Here is a 21,206-nt window from a genome sequence, read left to right as displayed (position 1 = left end):
TTTAAACATTTGTTATCTCACACAGTTTCTGACGTTTTTTTGTTTTTTTTTTTTAATTTTTATTTATTTATGATAGTAACACAGAGAGAGAGAGAGAGAGGCAGAGACACAGGCAGAGGGAGAAGCAGGCTCCATGCACCAGGAGCCGGATGTGGGATTCGATCCCGGGGCTCCAGGATCAAGCCCTGGGCCAAAGGCAGGCGCCAAACCGCTGCGCCACCCAGGGATCCCTGCTTTTAATTTTTAAAGCAATGAATTTACATATCTAAGAAATCAAAGTCATACATAATCTTAACAGATAATCACTGGTATCATTATATTAAATATTTTCTTAACACGAAAAGGAAAAAAGAAAGAGCAGCCAGATGAATGCTCACATTACCATAGATTCTGGCCTTGTTTGGGTATGGTGGTCTCTACAGCTACTTCTGTTGCTGGTCCAGGTTGTGTGTTCACGCTTGTGTTTTTGCCTAGGTTTGCTTTCTTACCTAAAAAAAAAAAAAAAAAATTAAACAGTAAACAATTTCCTGTTTCAAACCTAAGCAAGACACAGCGCCAAATCCAACAATAACACAGGTGCTGCCTATTAAATACACCCAACGTATAACAGGTGCTAATTTCTCTTAAATAGCTTATACATAGCACATTGACACTCTTGCTCTCTACTCAGCTAACAGTTGCACAGTTCAAAGTTTAGAGTATGGCAACTTAGAATGAAGGGAGATGACTGAATAACTCTATCAAAACAACTCATTTACTCCTTGTATGTTAAGGCTTAGCACAGAGGCATCTTGTAGTGAAACAGGGACAACTGAAACACACAAACTACTATAAACTTACCCCTAGAGGCTTCAAGTGTCAACACGATGAACTTTTTTCTAAGCCAGCTCCTATATACTAAAAGGACATGAATACAGATCTTAAGCCAATCTCTGAGGCCTCATCTAACACTATAATTGGTTCTGTCCCCTGCTCCCATTCTTTACCCTTTAGCCTGTCACTTTCCCCACACTACAAACACATCACCCTGTTAGTCTTCTGAGTCAAGTGATTTTGAAGAGACCTTGCCACACGGGAATGAGAGTACATGAAGCAACAACATGCGCCAGAAGTGAAGGGATGGAATGCCCATCTTCTCTTGGGAGCTAGAATCATGGAGACCTGATTTCTAAGGATACCCATTAAATTTCTGAGTAACATTATAAATTCAGTCTCTCCTGCTGGAAACTCTTCCCCAGTCTGAAGATCCTAACTGTACATTTACTGCTCTCAAACAGAACTGCCCTCTTGTGGATATTTATAAAGTCTACTAAAACTAGATTTTTCTACTAAAGTGCTTCAGTCTAACACTTAATATAACACAATATAAAAACCTCTTAATTGTGAAGAACACAATTGGGAATTGAAGACACAGAGAGAAGGGCAGAGACACAGGCAGAGGGAGAAGCAGGCTCCATGCAGGGAGCCCAATGCGGAACTCAATCCCGGGACTCCAGGATCAGGCCCTGGGTGGAAGGCAGGCATTAAACCGCTGAGCCACCCAGGGATCCCCCCTAAAAAATTTCTTAAAGAAACATAATGATCTAGGGATCCCTGGGTGGCTCAGCGGTTTAATGCCTGCCTTCCACCCAGGGCCTGATCCTGGAGTCCCGGGATTGAGTTCTGCATTGGGCTCCCTGCATGGAGCCTGCTTCTCCCTCTGCCTGTGTCTCTGCCCTTCTCTCTGTGTCTCTCATGAATGAGTAAATAAAATCTTAAAAAAAAAAAAAAAAGAAAGAAAGAAAGAAAGAAACATAATGATCTAATATTTGAGAAGCAAATTTCATTAAGTCATGGTAAGTAGAGCTAGAAAGAAACTTGCAGATCATTTAACCAGTGGTTTTCCACAGGGAACCAACCAGGCAGGCTGTCCCCTAGGGGACATGTGGCAATGTCTGGAGACATAGCTGGTTGTCACTATTAGCATCTAGTGTGGTGAGGCCATGGATGCTGCTGAATATCCTACAATGAACAGGACAACCCCCAACTATAAAAAATTACCCAGGGGCGCCTGGGTGGCTCAGTTACTTAAGTGTCCACCTCTTGATTTTTTTTTTAAAGATTTTATTTATTTATTTATTTTTAGAGATTTATTTATTCAGAGAGAGAGAGAGACAGGCAGAGACACAGGCAGAGGGAGAAGCAGGCTCCATTCAGGGAGCCTGATGCAGACCTCGTTCCCGGAACTCCAGGATCACGCCCTGGGGCTGAAGGCAGACGCTCAACCGCTGAGCCAACCAAGCGTCCCTAACTCTTGATTTTGGCTCAAGTCATGACCCCAGGGACGTGGGACTGAGTCTTGCATCAGGTTCTGCACAGGGCATGGAGCCTGCTTGGGCTCTATCACCCTCTGCCCCTCCTCCAACCCTTAAAAAAAAAAAAAGGCATTATCTGACCCAAAATGTCAATAATGCTGAGGTTGAGGAAACCTGACCTAACCTGACCCTTTTTATTAAAAAATTTTTCTTGAGGGATCCCTGGGTGGTGCAGCGGTTTGGCACCTGCCTTTGGCCCAGGGCGCGATCCTGGAGACCCGGGATCGAATCCCACATCAGGCTCCCGGTGCATGGAGCTTGCTTCTCCCTCTGCCTATGTCTCTGCCTCTCTCTCTCTCTCTCTCTCTGTATGACTACATAAATAAATAATAAAAAAAAATTAAAAAAAAAAATAAATAAATAAATTCTTTGGGATCCCTGGGTGGCGCAGCGGTTTGGCGCCTGCCTTTGGCCCAGGGCGCAATCCTGGAGACCCGGGATCGAATCCCACATCAGGCTCCTGGTGCATGGAGCCTGCTTCTCCCTCCGCCTGTGTCTCTGCCTCTCTCTCTCTCTCTCTGTGACTATCATAAATAAATTAAAAAAAAAAAAAATTTTTCTTGAGATATTATATATATGAATATTGTAAATGTTACACATAATGTATGTTCAATATATATGTGGCTCAAGAAAAAATATATATACACATCAAAATATACTTGTGTTTTTTTTTTTTTATACTTGTGTGTTTATTTATAAACTGAACATACCCATGTAACCAGAACCCAGATCAAGAAAAAGAACATCAGTGACCCTATATGACCCTTTCTCACTTATTTTTAATTAGTTATTTGCTGTGTTTCCCCCTCACTAGAATTTTAGTTAAATGGCATTCAGGACCTTATCTGTCTTATTTGCTATCTTGTACCACAAAACATGAAAAACTAGGTGGCACACATGAGATGCTCTACTCAAACTGAATAAATAAATTCTGAAAGCAGAGGAAGAAGACCCGTAACTATCTTCTTAGCCCTTTACCTCAATTCCAGCCACTAAGGCACCTACCGAGACACTTCCAAGGTACAAAGTTTGAAGACTACTCATATAAAATCTAATACCTAACTATTCTAATATTCAAGCTCTTTATCTTTTCACACTATACCTGAAACAAAGCTGATAATCAAATGCTAGTTTCCCTCCTAGATCCATGCATCTCACATTCTCCCGCCCCCCTCAAATACATCTACCTAAGAAGACAATAAAGAAACTCTGCAAATGGAAAAAGTGACCAAGGCGAGACAGTCCTTAATAATGACCCTACTAGAAAGTGTAAAAGAACTGATAGAATACATACTACGGGGACAGTAATCTTCATCAGGAGAGTCTGCACGGTCTTTGCGGTGATTGAATCGGTAGTCGATGCTATCATGAACCCAGCCTTTTTCAATGAATAATCCTGGAACTTCATCTGAGAAGAGCCAGTATCTAGAAATCACAACCATATATAAATAAATTAATGACAAATCATGAGCACAGGATGACTTCAGTGTTAGAGGAATTGATATAGAGTATCACTGAACATTCAGACAGATACAAATGATAAAGTAAGGCACAGAATACCAACATTTTTTAAATTTGAGATTTGCTTTATAGCTTTAATTTTTAAACTTTAAGAGATTTTATTTATTTAAGAGAGATACACAGAAAGAGAGGAAGCAGAGACCCAGGCAGAGGGAGAAGAAGGTTCCTTGCAGGGAGCCTGATGTGGGACTCCATCCCAGGACTCTGGGATCACGCCCTGAGCCGAAGGCAGATGCTCAACCGCCGAGCCACCCAGGCGTCCCAATTTTTATAACTTCTAATATTTCTCTACTCTAGGTCCCACACAATGTACACATGTAAAACATACTACCATTTCTAATGACCTCTATTTGGATTGCGTTTCACCTATCATAATAATTTAAGCTCATATTTATGGTATCTTCCAGAACTGAGCCATATGATGGCTCAGTGGTGACTCAGTTGGTTAAGCATCTGCCTTCAGATCCTGAAGATCTGAGATCAAGTCCCTCATCAGGTTCCCCGCTCAGTGGAGAGCCTGCTTCTCCCTCTAGCCCTGCTCAGGCTCCTGCTCTCTCTCAAATAAATAAATAAAATGTTAAAAAAAACAAAAAAACAAAAAAAACAGGGTCATATGTTATTTAACTTTTAACTCTAACATGTGGGCAGAGAAAACATTCAATAAATATGTGATAAGCAATTGTTTCCAAAATCCATAAACAGGGAAGTTTTTCTTTTTTCTTTTTTTTTCAGGGAAGTTTTTCTATTCTAAATACTTTAGAGAGTTTCATAACTAGGAACAATATAATAACCCTAAAACATGACAAAAAAATAAATCTAATAACTTACCTGTTATGGTTTCTATCTGTACCAATAGGAGTCCTACGCATGACTAGCTTTGCCTTGGCAATTCCTTCCTGGAAAGCCTTCTCAGCAGCTGCTTTGTGCTTTCGTATTCGTTCTTCTTCAGCTTCGCGTTCTAGTTTCACTAGTAAAGACCAAAAGAATCAACTAGATTTTTTTTTCTAATAATTTCTATTCTTATAAATTAAATAAGATATGGAACAGAAAATATAAAGGGAGGGGATCCCTGGGTGGCGCAGCGGTTTGGCGCCTGCCTTTGGCCCAGGGCGCGATCCTGGAGACCCGGGATCGAGTCCCACATCGGGCTCCCGGCGCATGGAGCCTGCTTCTCCCTCTGCCTATGTCTCTGCCTCTCTCTCTCTCTGTGACTATCATAAATTAAAAAAAAAAAAAAAAAAAATTAAAGAAAATATAAAGGGAGATTTCTATCAAACCTTAGTTTCCTTCTCCTAATTCTGATCTGTTTTAAGAAAGTTTTAAAAAAGATTTTATTTATTTGACAGAGTGTGAGCTAGAGGGAGAGGAAGAAAAAGAATCTGAAGCAAATTCGATGTGGGATTCAATCTCATGACCACGAGATCACTACCCAAGATCACGACCTGAGCCAAAACCAAGAGCTGGCTGCTCAACCGACTGAGACCACCCAGGCACTCCTATAAGGCAGAAATTTCTATCTGGTTTTCCTATGTCCTTTGAATTCTGGTCATACTGCAGCCATCAACTCAGTGAAAATTCTTTTCTCTCCAAAATTTAACTTTAGTAATTAGATTAATTTTATTAATAGTTTAAAATGAAACTTAAATTAAAACAGTCTTTAAGGGGTACCAGGGTGACTCAGGCAGTTAAGTGTCTGCCCTAGCTCAGGTCATGATCCCAGGGTCCTGGGATGGGCAGCTCCTACCCTCACTCTCACTCTGTTCTCTCAAATAAATCAATAAAATCCAAAAACAAAAAACCTTAAATGGAATTATTTGATCCTCAAAATGATCAGAATGAATAAAACCGGAATAGCTATTTCAAAATAAAACCTACTTCAGTCCTGAGGAATTTTATCATAATTCAGCTTATTAATTAATTAGCCTCGGTGACCAAAAAAAAAAAAAAAAAAGACCTAAGAAAGCAAAGGCAGGCAAGCACTTGTGCATAATAGCAATCAATGCATACTGAACACCATTTAGGGGGTTATTCAGCAAGTTACTAATGTTAATGATGAAAAAAACGTTTTGGAGCACCTGGGTGGCTTAGTTGGTTAAGTGTCTGACTCTTGGTTTCAGCTGAGGTCATGATCTCATGGTCATGAGATGAAGCCCCATGTCGATTCTCCACACTTGAGATTATCTCTCTCCCTCTGCCCCTGCCCAAGCTTGTAGGCTCTAAAATAAATAAACTCTTTTTTTAAAAAAAGTTTTAATCAACTTATTTCTGATCATTCATTATATGGGTTTATTTCATTCAGACAGAAATTTCTCTCAATAACAAAAACAGCCATGTAGTCTTGCCTTTTTAGTTTTTCTATAACTGTAACAAAATTTGAAACTCAAAGTATAGAGCACTACCATTTACAATGCTAGAATTTTTTTTTAACGATTTTATTTATATATTCATGAGAGAGAAGCAGAGGGAGAAACAGGCTCCCCCTGGAGCAGGGAACCTGATGCAGGGCTCGATCTCAGGACTCTGGGATCATGACCTGAGCTGAAGACAGATGCTGAACCAACTGAGCTACCCAGACACTCCTAACACTGATCTCCTACATTATAGTGAGAATCTGGAAAATATATCAGTCTAAAGATGTCACTTTAAAAAATCAAGGCAAATCTCATTTATATAAAACTAACATACTTGTTACCTTCGACAAAGTTTGCTCTCCCGAACAGAACTGTATGTGTGCAGCGGTGATTAAAATAGAAATCAGTACAAAGGTAAACAATACAAACAGTAATGGCCAAATCACAATCAAAGAAAAGTTCTCTCCTCTGGCCACAAACAAACAAAAAACCATCTAAAGCAAGTCATAAAAGAAGACCAAACTTAGTTCCAGAGGTTACAGCACTAAACTAAGTACTGAACTACTTGAATTCTTTTTTTTTTTTTTAAATTTTTATTTATTTATGATAGTCACAGAGAGAGAGAGAGAGAGAGAGGCAGAGACACAGGCAGAGGGAGAAGCAGGCTCCATGCACCGGAAGCCCGACGTGGGATTCGATCCCGGATCTCCAGGATCGCGCCCTGGGCCAAAGGCAGGCGCCAAACCGCTGCGCCACCCAGGGATCCCTGAACTACTTGAATTCTAATTCAAATACAGACCTTGGTAAAATATTAACATTCTTTGTCCCTTATTTCTCTATATCAGTAAGAGTATTCCCTTTGTCCTATGTTAAGATAAATATTCACACACGGAGGAAGACTTCAGAAACTCCAGAAGTCATTACATTTCACGTAAAACAGCTGAAATGTGATATATACACAAAGTTAATCTACCTGTCATTTTACTTAGAATGCAATTATACTTTAATCTTTAAAACTGAAGAGCATGTATATACAAGTGCACAGTGTACATGTGTGGACATTTCAGTGGCCTTAGGTAAACTAGAATCTGTTTTAAAAGATTATATATTCATTAAAGAACTACTAAAGTTATTTTCAGGTATCTAGGGTCCAACTTTGACAAATAAATGGTTTTTGCCATCTTCACTTCATAAGCAGAAAACCATAAGGTTGGAAACTATAGCAATGATCAAAATAGTTTAAAGATCAGAAACACCCCCAATAAACTTAGCAGGTTTACTGTGGGTAACAGCAACTCTGAAACTAAGTTTGCATACATTGTAAGACTGATCAAATAAGTAAATATTGGTATTAATGGGTGCTAGGGTTCTCCTGATGCAAGAAAGGAGATACAAATATAGAATGAGGGATGGCATAGCAGAACCCCTGAGTGTCAAAACTTCTTCAGGAGTAAGTTTAACAAAATACAAAATTTATACTCTGAAAACTACAATTTGAGAGAAATTATAAAGGTCTAAATAAATGGAAAACACCTGTTTATGGATAAGACCAAATATCCTTAAGATAGCCAATACTCAAAACTGCTCTGAAGATTGAATACAATCTCTATCAGAACCTCAGCCACCTTCTTTGTAGAAATTAACAAGCTGATTCTAAAATTGCCATAGAATCATGAGGGACCCCAGAACATACAAACCTATTTTGAAAAAGAGTAAATTAGAAAATTCACACTTCCCCACTTCAAAACTTACTACAAAGCAACAGTAATCAAGACATTGGTATGGTATAAGGACAGACATACAGATCAATACAGGAGAACTGAGTCCAAAAACAAACCAGTGCGGCTATAGCCAATCATTTTTGACAAGGGTGCCAAGATCATTCCATGGAGAAAGAACAGTTATTTGAATAAATGATGCTGCAACATCACTGAACAGCCACATGCAAAAGAGTAAGGTTGGATCCATACTCTCATACCATAAACAAAAATTAACTCAAAATGAATCAAAGACCTAAATATAAGAGCTAAAGACCTTGGATATGGCAATAGATTCTTAGGTATGACACCAAAACCTCAAGCAACCAAAGAAAAAAATACACAAACTGGACTTCATCAAAATTTTTAGACTTTGTGCTTCAAAGGATACTATCAAGAAAGTAAAGAGACAACACACAAAATGAGCAAAAATATCTGCAGATCATTTATCTGACAAGGGACTTATGTCTAGAATACATAAAGATCTCTTACAACTCAATAATAAAAAGGCAAACCAATTTGAAATGGGCAAAATATCAGACTATTCCTCCAAAGGAGATATGACCAACAGACATATGAAGATGCCTGACATCATTAGTTATGAGGATGTGTATCAAAACCACAATGACCTACCAATTCACAACCACTAGAATCAAGGAGTCATTTAACAAGTGTTGTTGGGGATACAGACAAGTGGAGAAATCAGAATTCTCACACACTACCAGTACATATGTAAAATTGTGCAGCCACTTTGGAAAAAGTGTGGTAGTTCCCCCAAACAGTTAAAGGACAGCTATCATGTGACCCAGCAATTCCATTCCAGTATATACCCAAGAAAAATGAGAATGTCCACACAAAATCTTACATACCAATGCTTACAGCAGCATTAGGCATAGTACCCAAAAGGTGGAAACCAACTAAGTGTCCACCAACTAATGAATGGATAAACAAAATGTGACAGACTAAAACAATGGAGTATTATTCAGGCATAAAGGAAATGAAGTACTGACACATGCTACAACATGGATGAACCCTGAAAACACTATGCTTCATGAAAGAAGCCAGACACAAAAGACCACACATTTACTCTATGATTCCATTCATATGATATGTCTGAACAAGTAAATCTGGATGGATAGGGTGGTGACAGCTAAAGAGTCGAGGGTTTCCTTTTGAGATGAATATGTTCTAAAATTGTAACAAAAGTTACACACATCTGTGAATATATTAAAAAACAAGGTGTTATATGTTATAAATAGACAAGTTGTACATATATGAACTATTAAAGCTGTCTAAAAATGTTCAGATTTGGGGCACCTGGGTGGTACAATCAGTCGGTCAAGCATCCGACCCTTGGTTTTGGCTCAAGTTATGATCTCAGGGTTTTGAGATGAAGCCCCCACACAGCTCTGCACTCAGCATGGAGTCTGAGTTTCTCTCTCCCTCTCCCACTACCCCTCCCCTCTATACTCTCCCTCAAATAAATCTTTTTTTAAAAATGTTCAGATTTGATGGTGCTATCAAAGCCCCCAAATTTTATATTCTTACATCTATGATAAAGGAAAAATTAATATGAGTTGGCAACTGCTGAGGGCTTCAAATACCTTGTCATTCAATTGTTAAAACATTCTCAACAACAAGCACAGAAGAATAGTGAGGCATGGATAAGTAACTTGCCCAAAGTAATACAGTTAAGTCAGAGGTAGGGTTTGAAACCAGACCAGCAATTCTCAAGTCCTATGTGCTTTCCACTGTGTCTATTTGTGAATTTGGTCCTTCACTAGATGCAGCAAAGATGCCCCTGTCACATTAATCCAAGTTAAACCATCATTTGCAGAAGGGCAGGCTGCACACTCCCACTGGAATAATAGGTACATACCCAGTGGGGTCTAGCCTACCGCACACAGAAATAACATAGAAGAGTTATGACAAATAGAGCCTCTACCATTAGCTCTGCAATTTCCTTCCTTCTACTATCTTCTAAAGGGTTTCTTTTCTGCTCTCAACACAAGATTTTACCTTTCATCTCTCTCTCCTGGATTTCACGCTCCTTCTTGGCCTGGATGGCGAGCAGCCGCCTGCTCTTCACGGCACTGATCATATCTTCGGCTCCCAGGTCTACTTGGGCCTCAAACTTCACCACCTCTTTTTTCCTATCAGGTTTGCCTAGCCCATTCTCCTCTTTTCCATTTTCCTTGTTTCTGGCTTCCATTTCTTTCCTTTTCTGTTTCTCTGCTCTCTTCTTATCATTCTCTTCCTTCAGTACAGCAAGCCGTTCTTTCCACAACTCTGCAGACATCTGCTGTCTGGTTTCCATGTGGTCCTGCACGGAGTACGTCATGAGGATGCGGTGGCAAAGTGCTGTCAAGATCTGGAGCTTCTCTTCTGATGTTAGTTCAAAAAACTCCGAAGTCTCTAGCTTCTCTAGGAACTCATCTTGTACTTCATTGTCCTCAAATGGTGCTGAATCTTTATTGTCATCTGTGTCAGAGCCCTCACTTTCTTCCTGAACATCAGATCTGCGCAAGCAGAGCCGCACCAGCTCTGAAACAGAATGGAGAGTCAGCGGGATTTCTGACAGCTTCATTCCCAATTCACCATAGTCTTCTGCTATTTCGTCCTGTAATAAGGTCTGTAAGAGGATGACCAACACTCTATTCAGGTATAAAAAGCCGCCTTTTTCTGCACTCAAGGCTTCCATGAGGGACACAGCAGTAATGGGATACTGAGCATCTGGTAAGAGTAGCCCGGAGTAACAGCTCAAGAACTCCACCACCATGGCCACATCCCCAAAGAGCGTGTTGGGCAGCCCCTCAGGGGTATCCACCAATCTAAAAGCTGGAAGGCTTTTGCCAGTTAATTCTTGGTCCTCGTACCTCTTCTGTTTTTCTAGTTTCTCAAGCATTTCTTTCTCTCTCCGCTCCTTGGCTTTCTCCTTCAACTTTTCTTTCAGCTCCTCCCGTTTCTTTTTCAAATATTCTTTGCGTTGCTCTTCAGACATAGAGGCCCACCGCTTTTTGTGCTCTAGAAGCTCAAAGCGTTTTTGAACAATACTTCGCAGCTCTTCTGGGAGGCGAGCTCTATCTTCACTAGAGAGAAGACGAGCCGTTTTGGAGATAACACAGGACAGGGCACTCTTCTTATCCTCCCTGTCTTTGTTTTCTTTGTAGTAGGCAATAAGGTGTAGGGCAGCAGGAGGCAAATGTTTATGTGGTTTACTAGAGGACCTGGCTGTACCCCCAGAGTTCCGTGGGGCTCGTGTCATCTTCTGAGTGCCTTTGGCCATATCCAACAAAGTCATCTGCTTCATTTTGGTTTTAGGAGTCTTCAAACCCTTTTTGGGAGATTTGGAATTACCTGTAGATTTCTGTCCATTAAGGATGCCTTTACTTCTGCCCTTTGCTTTCAAAGGTTTATCACTGTGCTTCCCCGATTTCTTGGCAGGTGGGCCCTTCTTAGGAATGTGAAAGTTAGCATGCAGCTTATTGGGTGACATCATCTTCATCACTTCTTCTAAATGTTCTTCTGGAGATCTGGAATTCTTGGAGTTCTTCACTTTGAGTGGCGAGCCATTCAATGATTTCTTCAAGTGTACATGACACCATAACTTGGGATTTAGTGGTGAATTCAGAGAAGAGTTGTCTGTCTTAGATTTTTTTGAGGGCTTCCTATCTGGGGATCCAGTATTCTTCCTCTTAGTAGAAGGGTTAAGAGTCATGTACTAGAATTTAAGAATAACAGCAAAATTAATTTTAAAAACTAATTTAAAGAAGTAATATTTAAGCATCATTTAGGCCCTTTGTCCAGAGAGCCAGGTAAAGCTACATATTCATTTCTGTCCACAGACACTACATCCCTGAAGAAACAAAGATGAATGTTAGCTAATGTTTTGGCCACATCAATACAAAATTCTCTTGATACCCAGACTTAATAATTCATACTCTGAAATTAGACATTTATGCTATGTAACTAATTTTGTTAATATACAGTGCTAGCAATTCTCAAACATTTAAATGAAATCTGTGAACCCTTTCTCCAGAAGCAACATACAAAAATTATTCATACAACTTTAGAGTGTATTCGTGGATCCCAGACTAAATGCCTGATCTAGATAATGGCAACATCTAAGGAGTTAATAATTACTCTGGATTTCTTAGCCTTTAAACCTGTTTCAACTGGTAGCACTCTATGCTTTTAAGTAGAAAGTATACTATTTAAGGTTTTTGTTTTTTTTTTTGTCTAAATACAGAAGCATATTTTATTAAAAGTAACACAACAACAACAAAAATAATCACTGCTCACAAACAGGGAGCCCATGTGCCACCAGCTCTGGTTCCTCAAACTTCCCTTTGTTTTCTCCCCGCCCATCAAGAACTCATTCCCATGAATGTTATTAATTTTAAGTTCCTTATATTCTCAATCTCACATGCTTTTTTTTTTTTTTTTTAAGATTTATTTATTCATGAGAGACACAGAGAGAGAGAGGCAGAGACACAGGCAGAGGAAGAAGCAGGCTCCCTATGGGGAGCCTGATGCGGGACTTGATCCCAGCACCCCGGGGGATCATGACCTGAGCCGAAGGCAGCTGCTCAACCACAGAGCCACCCAGATGCCCCTACATCTCTTCTTTCAGCATCCCCTCATATCCTTCAAATTCATTCCCTCTAGTAGCCCAACTCTGCAATCCTCCAATCCCATCAGGGCCTTAAGTCCATTAATTCTATCACACTTTCCCCCACACTCTCTTGTCCCTTTTACTCACATTAAATTCCAGTCTGTTGATAGAATCAATCTTGCAGAAATCTACAGTTCCAATGCCTTTCCTGCTCTATCATACCAAGCTACTTTTGGCCTGCACATGTTTAGCTTACCCATGACTGGAATAAAAGACGCAAAGACAATGTGTGGTCTTACTTTAAATTCAGAACCAGTTACCTCAAAGGTGTCCTGAATGCCATCCAGTAATGACATATTGTCCCTTAGTCCATTCACTTCACTCTCCTCTGGACACGTATCTCCTGCCCCCTCAAACCTCCACCTTGATCCCCTCAGAAAGAATTAGTTAATAGGCTAGAACCTAGTCAACTTGTCATAATACCACTGTTTCTGTTTAAGTGTGTACTTAAAAGAAAAAACAAAACACAGAACAACCCAAGTGCTGATTTTGAAATTTTTAAGAATGTAATTACAAAGAAAATACCTAAACTACAGGCTAAATGAAATACTAACCAAGCAATGAAAAAGTAGAGCCATTTTTACAAAAATTTAAGTGAGTAGGAGAGAGACTAGGTAACCTCTGGAATATGTGGTTTCTGTTACCAAAAGCAACTAAGCACAGAGGGCACTTGGAGACGAACCTAACTTGAGGTTTCTGGGTGAGAAGGCTGAATTACACAGAAGATGGAGGCAGCGGATAAGACAGCCCAGTATGAGAGGACACTGCAAGCAAGGAAGCAGCTACAGACTATCGAAGATAAAACAGTGAACCCTTTGAAAAAGGCAAGGGAAGTGCTACAGTGAAAGAAATCCCAGAGAGGATACGGAGGAACACCTACACTCTTGACGGGCATAACCAAACAGGTATGGTAAAATTTAATAAGCAGTACAGCAATGCCAAATAAAATTTAAACAGTACAGATATAATCATCCAACAGACAGACTTATAGAACCAAGGCAGCACGAGGAGGAGAAATATGGTCTGCAACAAACAAGTAGGCCATACCTAACATCTTTCTCCTGGCCAAGCCTCTAAATTCAAAGGCCAATCTGCCTCTTAAGGACTACAGGCAATTACAGACTACTGTCCTCCAGCTAGCTATTTTTGTTCCCCAATTATCGTCCTCAATATTTGCTGACAAAAAGTTTCATAGTTGACGGAATATAAACAGTATCTAACCATAACTCAGGGGGATACTTTCCCTAGAAGCAGAATTTCCTAGTTGTTTCCCCAGAATTACATTTCAAAATGCTAAAATGAGTAAGCAAAGATGACTTACGTGAGCTCTCCTGATGGACAATAATGGTAGCAATACTCCAAAGAGAACAGTGTTTCAGAGACCACCCTACAAATCACAGAAAAAGGCCCAAAACTACCCTGGCAGGAATCAAAGACATACAGTAAGTGCCTTCCAAGAATTAACCATCTTCTTCAACTATCTTTGGAAAATCTTCAGAGTATAGACCGCACAGGTTGATAGTTCTAATGCTGAGGGTAACCAGCTATTAATACTTCTAATGCTGAGGATAACCAGCTATCTTTAAAGTCATTTCAAAATGAAATTTATCACTAAAAAGGAGTAGTATGAGACTATGTTAATAGAGTCCATTATAATTAGGCCACTTCTTAATTTACTGATTCTTTTTCTATTTAAAAAGTCACTCAAATTATCATAAGGTTCTTTAATTTTCTTCTACTTAGCAGCATTATATTTTCCAGCAATGATGTGAGAAGAAAAGGCTGGGATGGCTTAGCCATTTGAGGGTCCACCACCCCATTTTTGTTTACAAGGCGTGTGGTTTTCTTGCCAAACCATACCATGTAATTTTTTTTTCTTAAAAATGAAAGAAATTAACTCACCCAACCCCCTCCCAACAGGCCAGCTCCCTGCTTGAGCAGTCCTTCAGTAACTGGATCATCTCAGCATAGGGCATGCTGGGCAGTCACAGCCAAATGGGAGCCAGCATGGCTGCTCAGGGGGATCTGAAAAAGTATAAAACCACTTATGTGCTAAGGGTCTCCCCTACCCCCCCATTCAGCATAATGGGGGATTATCTACTTAAGTAGTGTACAGGGAGGGAAAAAAGAATGGACATTGAAATAGCAGTATTATATGTAGTTTTTAGGCAAAGGCCCTTCCTAAATGCTAAATAGGAACGAAGTATTTACGAATGACTCAGCAACTTGAAAAATGGTGTATACAATTCCATACCTGGTTCCCTGTCACCTCAAACAAACCACCAACACAAATAAGAAAATCTAGTAAGATAAAAATGAAGAAACTTTATTTATAGTGGCTCATTCAGATGCTAAATTTAACTTAACAGTAAGCAGCAAAAACCCTGAATTGGAAAACTTTAGCAATCTATATTCTGATTCTTCACTCTTCTCCTTCACCTAAGGAGTCATGGTAGGAGTTTTAAGGCAACATTCACAGTGAGCTTGCCTCAATCTCCAGATATCTTTATCAGCAAATATACAAAATACGTTACCATAAAATGGTTTTAAGTGTTTTTTAAAGTTAACAATTTATTTTTTAAAGTGCTTCTGCTCTAGTCTCTAGCTCATAAATAAAATTCAAGAGGCAAATTTAAAGAAATAATTTAAAACCATGAACACTTACTTAAAACATTAATTAGAAGAGATAAACATCTTTCAAGATATGTAATAATTAACATCATTAGTAATGAGACAAAATTACATCACATGCCTTCTGATATGCTTCACTAAGAACACAACAATTCTGTGGTACTTCTACCCAAAATCCACAGCCTGAAAATAATCATGTGGAAACAGCCACAAATTGAGAAGCATCACACAAAAACGATCAGTTTGTATTCTTAAACAACATCAAGGTTCTTGAAAAACAAAGAAAAGGGGAAAGATGGCTCCAGATCACAAGAGACCTCAGTTTCCTAACAAGTCACAAGACAAGGAAACATAACTGCACTGGATCCTATTAAAACCAAACCAAGGGGGACACCTGGGTGGCTCAATGGTTTGAGCGTCTGCCTTTGGCTCAGGGCGTGATCCCGGGATCTGGGATTGAGTCCCACATCGAGCTCCCTGCATGGAGCCTGCTTCTCCCTTTGCCTGTGTCTCTGCCTCTCTCTGTGTCTCTCATGAATAAATAAATCTTTAAAAAAAAAAAAAGAAACAAACAAACCAAAGGATGCCTGGGTGCTCAGTGGCTGGGCACCTGCCTTCGGCTCAGGGCATGATCCCAGGATCCAGGATCGAGTCCCGCATTGGGCTCCCTGCAGGGAGCCTGCTTCTCCCTATGCCTATGTCTCTGCCTGTCTCTGTCTCTCATAAATAAATAAATATTTTTAAAAATATATACATATCTTTTTGGCTAAGAGGACAGTATTGGAACAATTTTGTGTAAGGACTGCAGATAATAGTATTGCTTCAAAGCTGATCTTCTGACTTCGCCAACTGTACAATAGCTATGTTAGAAAATACCGTTGTCTTTAGCACCTGAATAGCTCAGTCAGTTAAGCATCTGACTCTTGGGTTAGACTCAGGTCATGATCTCAATGTCATGAGACAGGCTCCACGCTCAGCCTGGAGTCTGCTTGGGATTCTCTCTCTCCTTCTGTTCCTCCTCTTGCTCATGCTCACTCTCTCTCCAATAAGTTAATAAACAAAATCTTTTAGAAAAAGAAAAGAGAAAAAAGAAAGGGAGAAAGAAAGAAACAAACAAACAAACACATATTCTTGTCTTTAGGAAGCACATATTCAAGGGCATTCTCAATGACTCAGAAAATTTGTGTTTGTAAGAAAGAAAATAATAAAACAAATGTGGTAAATGTTAACATCTGAGGAATTCACTTGAAGATGTACAGAAAAAATTCTTCATAGTAATTTTCTGTATGAAATTATTTCAGAATAAAATGTTCTTAAAATGTATTAAAAACCCTATTTAAGTCAGTCCAAATTATGCCAGGATTCCAAAAGTCTAAAATAGTTATTTAGTTGTTACATCTCTATCCAAAAGCTACCCTACTAGGATATATTACCCTGAAATAAGAGTTCAAACATTGTGGACTGAGTAACAAAACACTAGAGCTGCAATGTATTATACCAAAGGCAATGGGCCAAAATAGCAGATTCCATCTTAGATGACCATTATCAGACAAATTCCTTGTAAATCATTCTCCAAAAAAAAAAAAAAAAAAAAAAAAAAAAAAATCATTCTCCCAAGTCATTATCTCTAAACTCAATTTGGCAGTTGCATTTTTCTCAATAAATGGTACTTCTTATAGAGATGAATTCACTAGCCACATACCTATTATATCTATGCTAAATATCACAATATAAAATGAGTAAGATAGTTCTTATATATTCAAGTAATTTATGTTCTAGAGTGGTTTTTTTTTTAATTTTTATTTATTTATGATAGTCACGCAGAGAGAGAGAGAGAGGCAGAGACACAGGCAGAGGGAGAAGCAGGCTCCATGCACCGGGAGCCCGACGTGGGATTCGATCCCGGGTCTCCAGGATGGCGCCCTGGGCCAAAGGCAGGCGCCAAACCGCTGCGCCACCCAGGGATCTCTGTTCTAGAGTTTATAGGATGACAAACACACTCTCATCATATCAGGTCCTACTCAGATAACACTCCAACTTCCAAATCTCTAAACTTTCCACTCTCCCACCTAAGCTCCCCATCAGTCCTTTCCTTAAACTACTGCTCAGAACTTGCTTCCTCTCCAGGTCTCCTCTCTCTCCACAGTAACTGCATTTGGCAGCCTAGTAGAACGTGAAATTCTATGAAAATCAAAGAGAAGACAAAGAGAAAAAATTTTTAAACGTTTTGCCTTTGGGATAGGCAGATAATATGTGACCAACTTGAATCCTCAACACACTACTTAAAATTTCCTTTAGCTAAGGAAAGAATCCAGAACATTGTTTTATGGTCTTCTTATCTGTGTCTTTACTATATTAGGTCCTGAGCTACTCTAAGTTCTTTAAGAAAACTACAAACAGGAAAAACACAACTCCTATACAAAACTCAGGAGACAAAACAATATCAAACAGTATTGGAGAATAAGAAATATTGTGTAGACTGGTATTTTACAGAAGTTTAAGCAAAAACACTGTCTTCTTATACCACTTTAATCCATACAAGTTTATACTTCCTAATCTCAATCTTGATTATAGCCAAATCCCATTAAGTTAGTATCTTAGGCCCTCATTAGAAAATTTCAGAGTAGAGGATTTCTTCAGAAACTGCTTCTTGGGATCCAAGTTCCTGGAATTCTAGTCTCTGGCTCCTACAAAAAATGTGTATCAGCTTTTTTGTTTTAATAAGCCTTTTACCCATAAATAACAAAGACCTTTTACCCATAAATAATACTTATTTAGCCTCTTTTTTTTAACTTTGTCTTTCTTTCATGTTATTCATATACTCGAATCACTAAACAAAAATACATAAAAGGTGGAAGATTTAAAAAGAGAGGAAAATATTTAAGGACTCAAATGATCCAAGAGTCTAAAACTCATTCAGAGAGGATTCTGTATAGGATTTTCATACAGTAATGAGAACAATCTTATATCCACTGAAAGCTGTTATCACAGCTCCGAAACTCTTTAACAATGAAATGACAAAGATTTAAAATTTCCCCTCAGTAAATAAAAAAGTTTAGGTTTACCATAGTTCCAAAGAAACTTTACTCCTAAATCTAGAAAAAGCAAATTAATTTCTAAATGTTTATTTTTATGCAAATAATAGAAATGTAAAGAGCATAGGAACAGAACTTGATCATGCTGGTCTAGAATAGGAAAACAAGTGATAAAACTATAGTTAGAGAAGTAAAATTATTTCTCAGTATTACTTTTGTCAGCAAAATGAACCTAAAATAATAGAACTAATTTAATTGTATGACTCCAGACGTGCTTAGTTTTTCAAAACAAAAAGGGTCGGAAAAACAATCATGAGGGCACCTGGATGGCTCAGTGGTTGAGCGAGCATCAGCCTTTAGCTCAGGCTGTAATCCTGGGGTCCTGCGATTGAGCCCTACATGTCCACAGGGAGCCTGTTTCTCCCTCTGCCTAGGTCTCTGCCTTTCTTTCTGTGTCTCTCATGAATAAATAAAATCTTAAAAACAAAACAATCATGGAACTCTGACTTAGTTTTAATGGATCAGCAGCTCTGTTGTCACTGTCCCATTCTGGCCCTAAGACCAAGATGAGCTATCGGTATGCAAATCCGTCAACTTGCTACAAAGACACAAATAAAATCAACATTAAAAAAAATCTTATTTGACAAACCGTGAGATGAAAAAGACAATAAGAAATCTGAGGCAATTGTCTTGGCTTTTATTTTACTTTCTGTTGGTTCTAATTGACTAGCCTCAGCTCCTGCATCTGGAAAATAAGATTATATATACACATACCCCCCAACCCAACACTACTTTATAAGAAATGTTTTGAAGATCAAATGAGCTGATTAACCAAAAAAAACCCAACACATTCTCAAGAGGGAAATACTAGATTTTCTACTAATCTGTCATACAAGTAATACTCATTTCAAGTCTTTTGTAAGGATACTGGTGTGTTTGATTATCTTATCTGATATACAAATTCAGTTTTCAGGGTGCCTGGGTGGCTCAGTCAGTTAGGTACCTCCCTTCAGCTTGGGTCATGATCTAAGAGTCCTGAGATCAACAGTAGGCTCCCTGCTCAGCGGGGAGTCTGCTTCTCCTTCTCCTTCTTTCCCTCCCTCAGCTTGTGCTCGGCTCACTCTCTTCAGTAAAAATAAAATCTCTTTTAAAAGAAACAAATTCAGTTTTCATTCTTAGAAATCAATCTAAGAAATATTTTTTTCTATTTATACCATACACCTCATTCCAAGAAGAATCTGAGGCAAGAAACCATATATATATATATATATATATATATATATATATGCACACACACACACATAATACGCATATAGATATGTATATATGCATACATGCATATATATACGCATACATATACATATATTTATATTTTTTAAGATTTTATTTATTTATGAGAAGCACAGAGAGGAGAGAGAGAGGCAGAGACATAGGCAGAGGGAGAAGCAGGCTCCCTGCAGGGAGCCTGATGCGGGACTCGATCCTGGGTCTCCAGGATCACACCCTGGACCGAAGGCAATGCTAAACCGCTGAGCCACCAGGGCTGCCCTACATATTATTTTTTAATTATGCAACCATAGCAAAAAATAAATCAAACTAGGAGAGATATTCAATACCAATCCCACATCATCATCTACATAAAACAAAGAGATGTGAAAATTTCTGAATCCATTTTCTGATTTGAGAGTTCAAAATCTAATTGGAGCCACCAACAGAGAAAACAAACTCATATAACAGTGTTATTTCTGTTTAAAAATTAATAGTGACCTTACCTTGTATGGATCAAGCAAAAAGTCACTGAACTTGCTAGGCAGGGAATATTTCTTCACCAATTCATCTTCTACCACCCATGGTGCATTTTCACCAGTACCAGCCCGTAATGCGTTATGCCGTATAAAGTATCGAAGTATCTCTTTATTTGGTGGGCGTTCTGTACGAATCAAGCTGTCTGCTGGCACATTACTGATGATCTAGGTTAACAAATATAAATAACTTACCACTGGGGTATAAAGCAATTAACCAGTGAAAACAAAGATTTATGTTCTCTCCAGAAAAATTATAATTCCCTCTATGAAATATGGCTATAAACTAGATGAAACAAAAAGAATAATTTTCAGAGACAGAATATTAAATTAAACACATCCCTAGGCAATTTATCAGTATGTATGAGTCCTAAAAATGTGCATACCCATTGAACCAGCAATTCCTCTAATACGAATTTGGAAGTAAATGGATAATTAACAACTGCTTATAAAAGGAAAAAAGGGGGGGGGGGACTACATAAGATGTATCAGTAAGGGAATCATTGTTTTAAATTAAAATACATCCATATAATGGATACAACCATTATACGTATATAATATACACAAACATATAATTATATGTAATATATTGTCTACAATATATTTAGCAAGGGGAAAAGTGTTTCTCAATCAGGACAAATTTATTAGAATCATCTAAGAGTGCTATTAAAATGTAGATGATTAGGCTCCAAACTTACTGAATCAGAAGTGCCTCTGGCAATAGAGTGTGGGAATCTACATTTTTAATAAACTCCCCCTGGTGACTATCAGACACCCTACAACCTGAAAATACTGTTTTAGAAAAAAATTTAATGACATCACAGATCTTCATCATATAGTAAATGAAAAAAGCAAGTTTAAAAACATTATATATAAAATACTCCTTTATTTTAAAGATTTTATTTATTCATTCATGAGAGACACAGAGAGAGAGGCAGAGACACAGGCATAGCGGGAAGCAGACTCCCTGCAGGGAACCCGATGCGGGACTTAATCTTGGAACCAGGATCACGCTCTGAGCCAAAGGCAGGCAGTCAACCACTGAGCCACTGAGGTGTCCCTAGTATACCTCTATTTTTA

General features: G+C 38.7%; 1 protein-coding gene across 1 annotated transcript in view; it reads right to left on the bottom strand.

Moving 5' to 3' along the window:
* BAZ1B (bromodomain adjacent to zinc finger domain 1B) overlaps positions 1 to 21,206 on the bottom strand; it is a 74,366-nt gene that overhangs the window by 24,843 nt on the left and 28,317 nt on the right. Inside the window, exons 6-10 of the mRNA XM_041747837.1 lie at positions 20,097 to 20,294; positions 10,003 to 11,704; positions 4,704 to 4,842; positions 3,649 to 3,779; positions 383 to 488 (exon numbers count right to left, since the gene is read on the bottom strand). Coding sequence (XP_041603771.1) covers positions 383 to 488; positions 3,649 to 3,779; positions 4,704 to 4,842; positions 10,003 to 11,704; positions 20,097 to 20,294 — 2,276 coding nt within the window. The remainder of the gene's footprint in view (positions 1 to 382; positions 489 to 3,648; positions 3,780 to 4,703; positions 4,843 to 10,002; positions 11,705 to 20,096; positions 20,295 to 21,206) is intronic.

Source organism: Vulpes lagopus, chromosome 3 (assembly GCF_018345385.1).
Source record: "Vulpes lagopus strain Blue_001 chromosome 3, ASM1834538v1, whole genome shotgun sequence".
Lineage (NCBI taxonomy): Eukaryota > Metazoa > Chordata > Mammalia > Carnivora > Canidae > Vulpes > Vulpes lagopus.
This window is presented reverse-complemented; position numbering and strand designations above follow the sequence as displayed.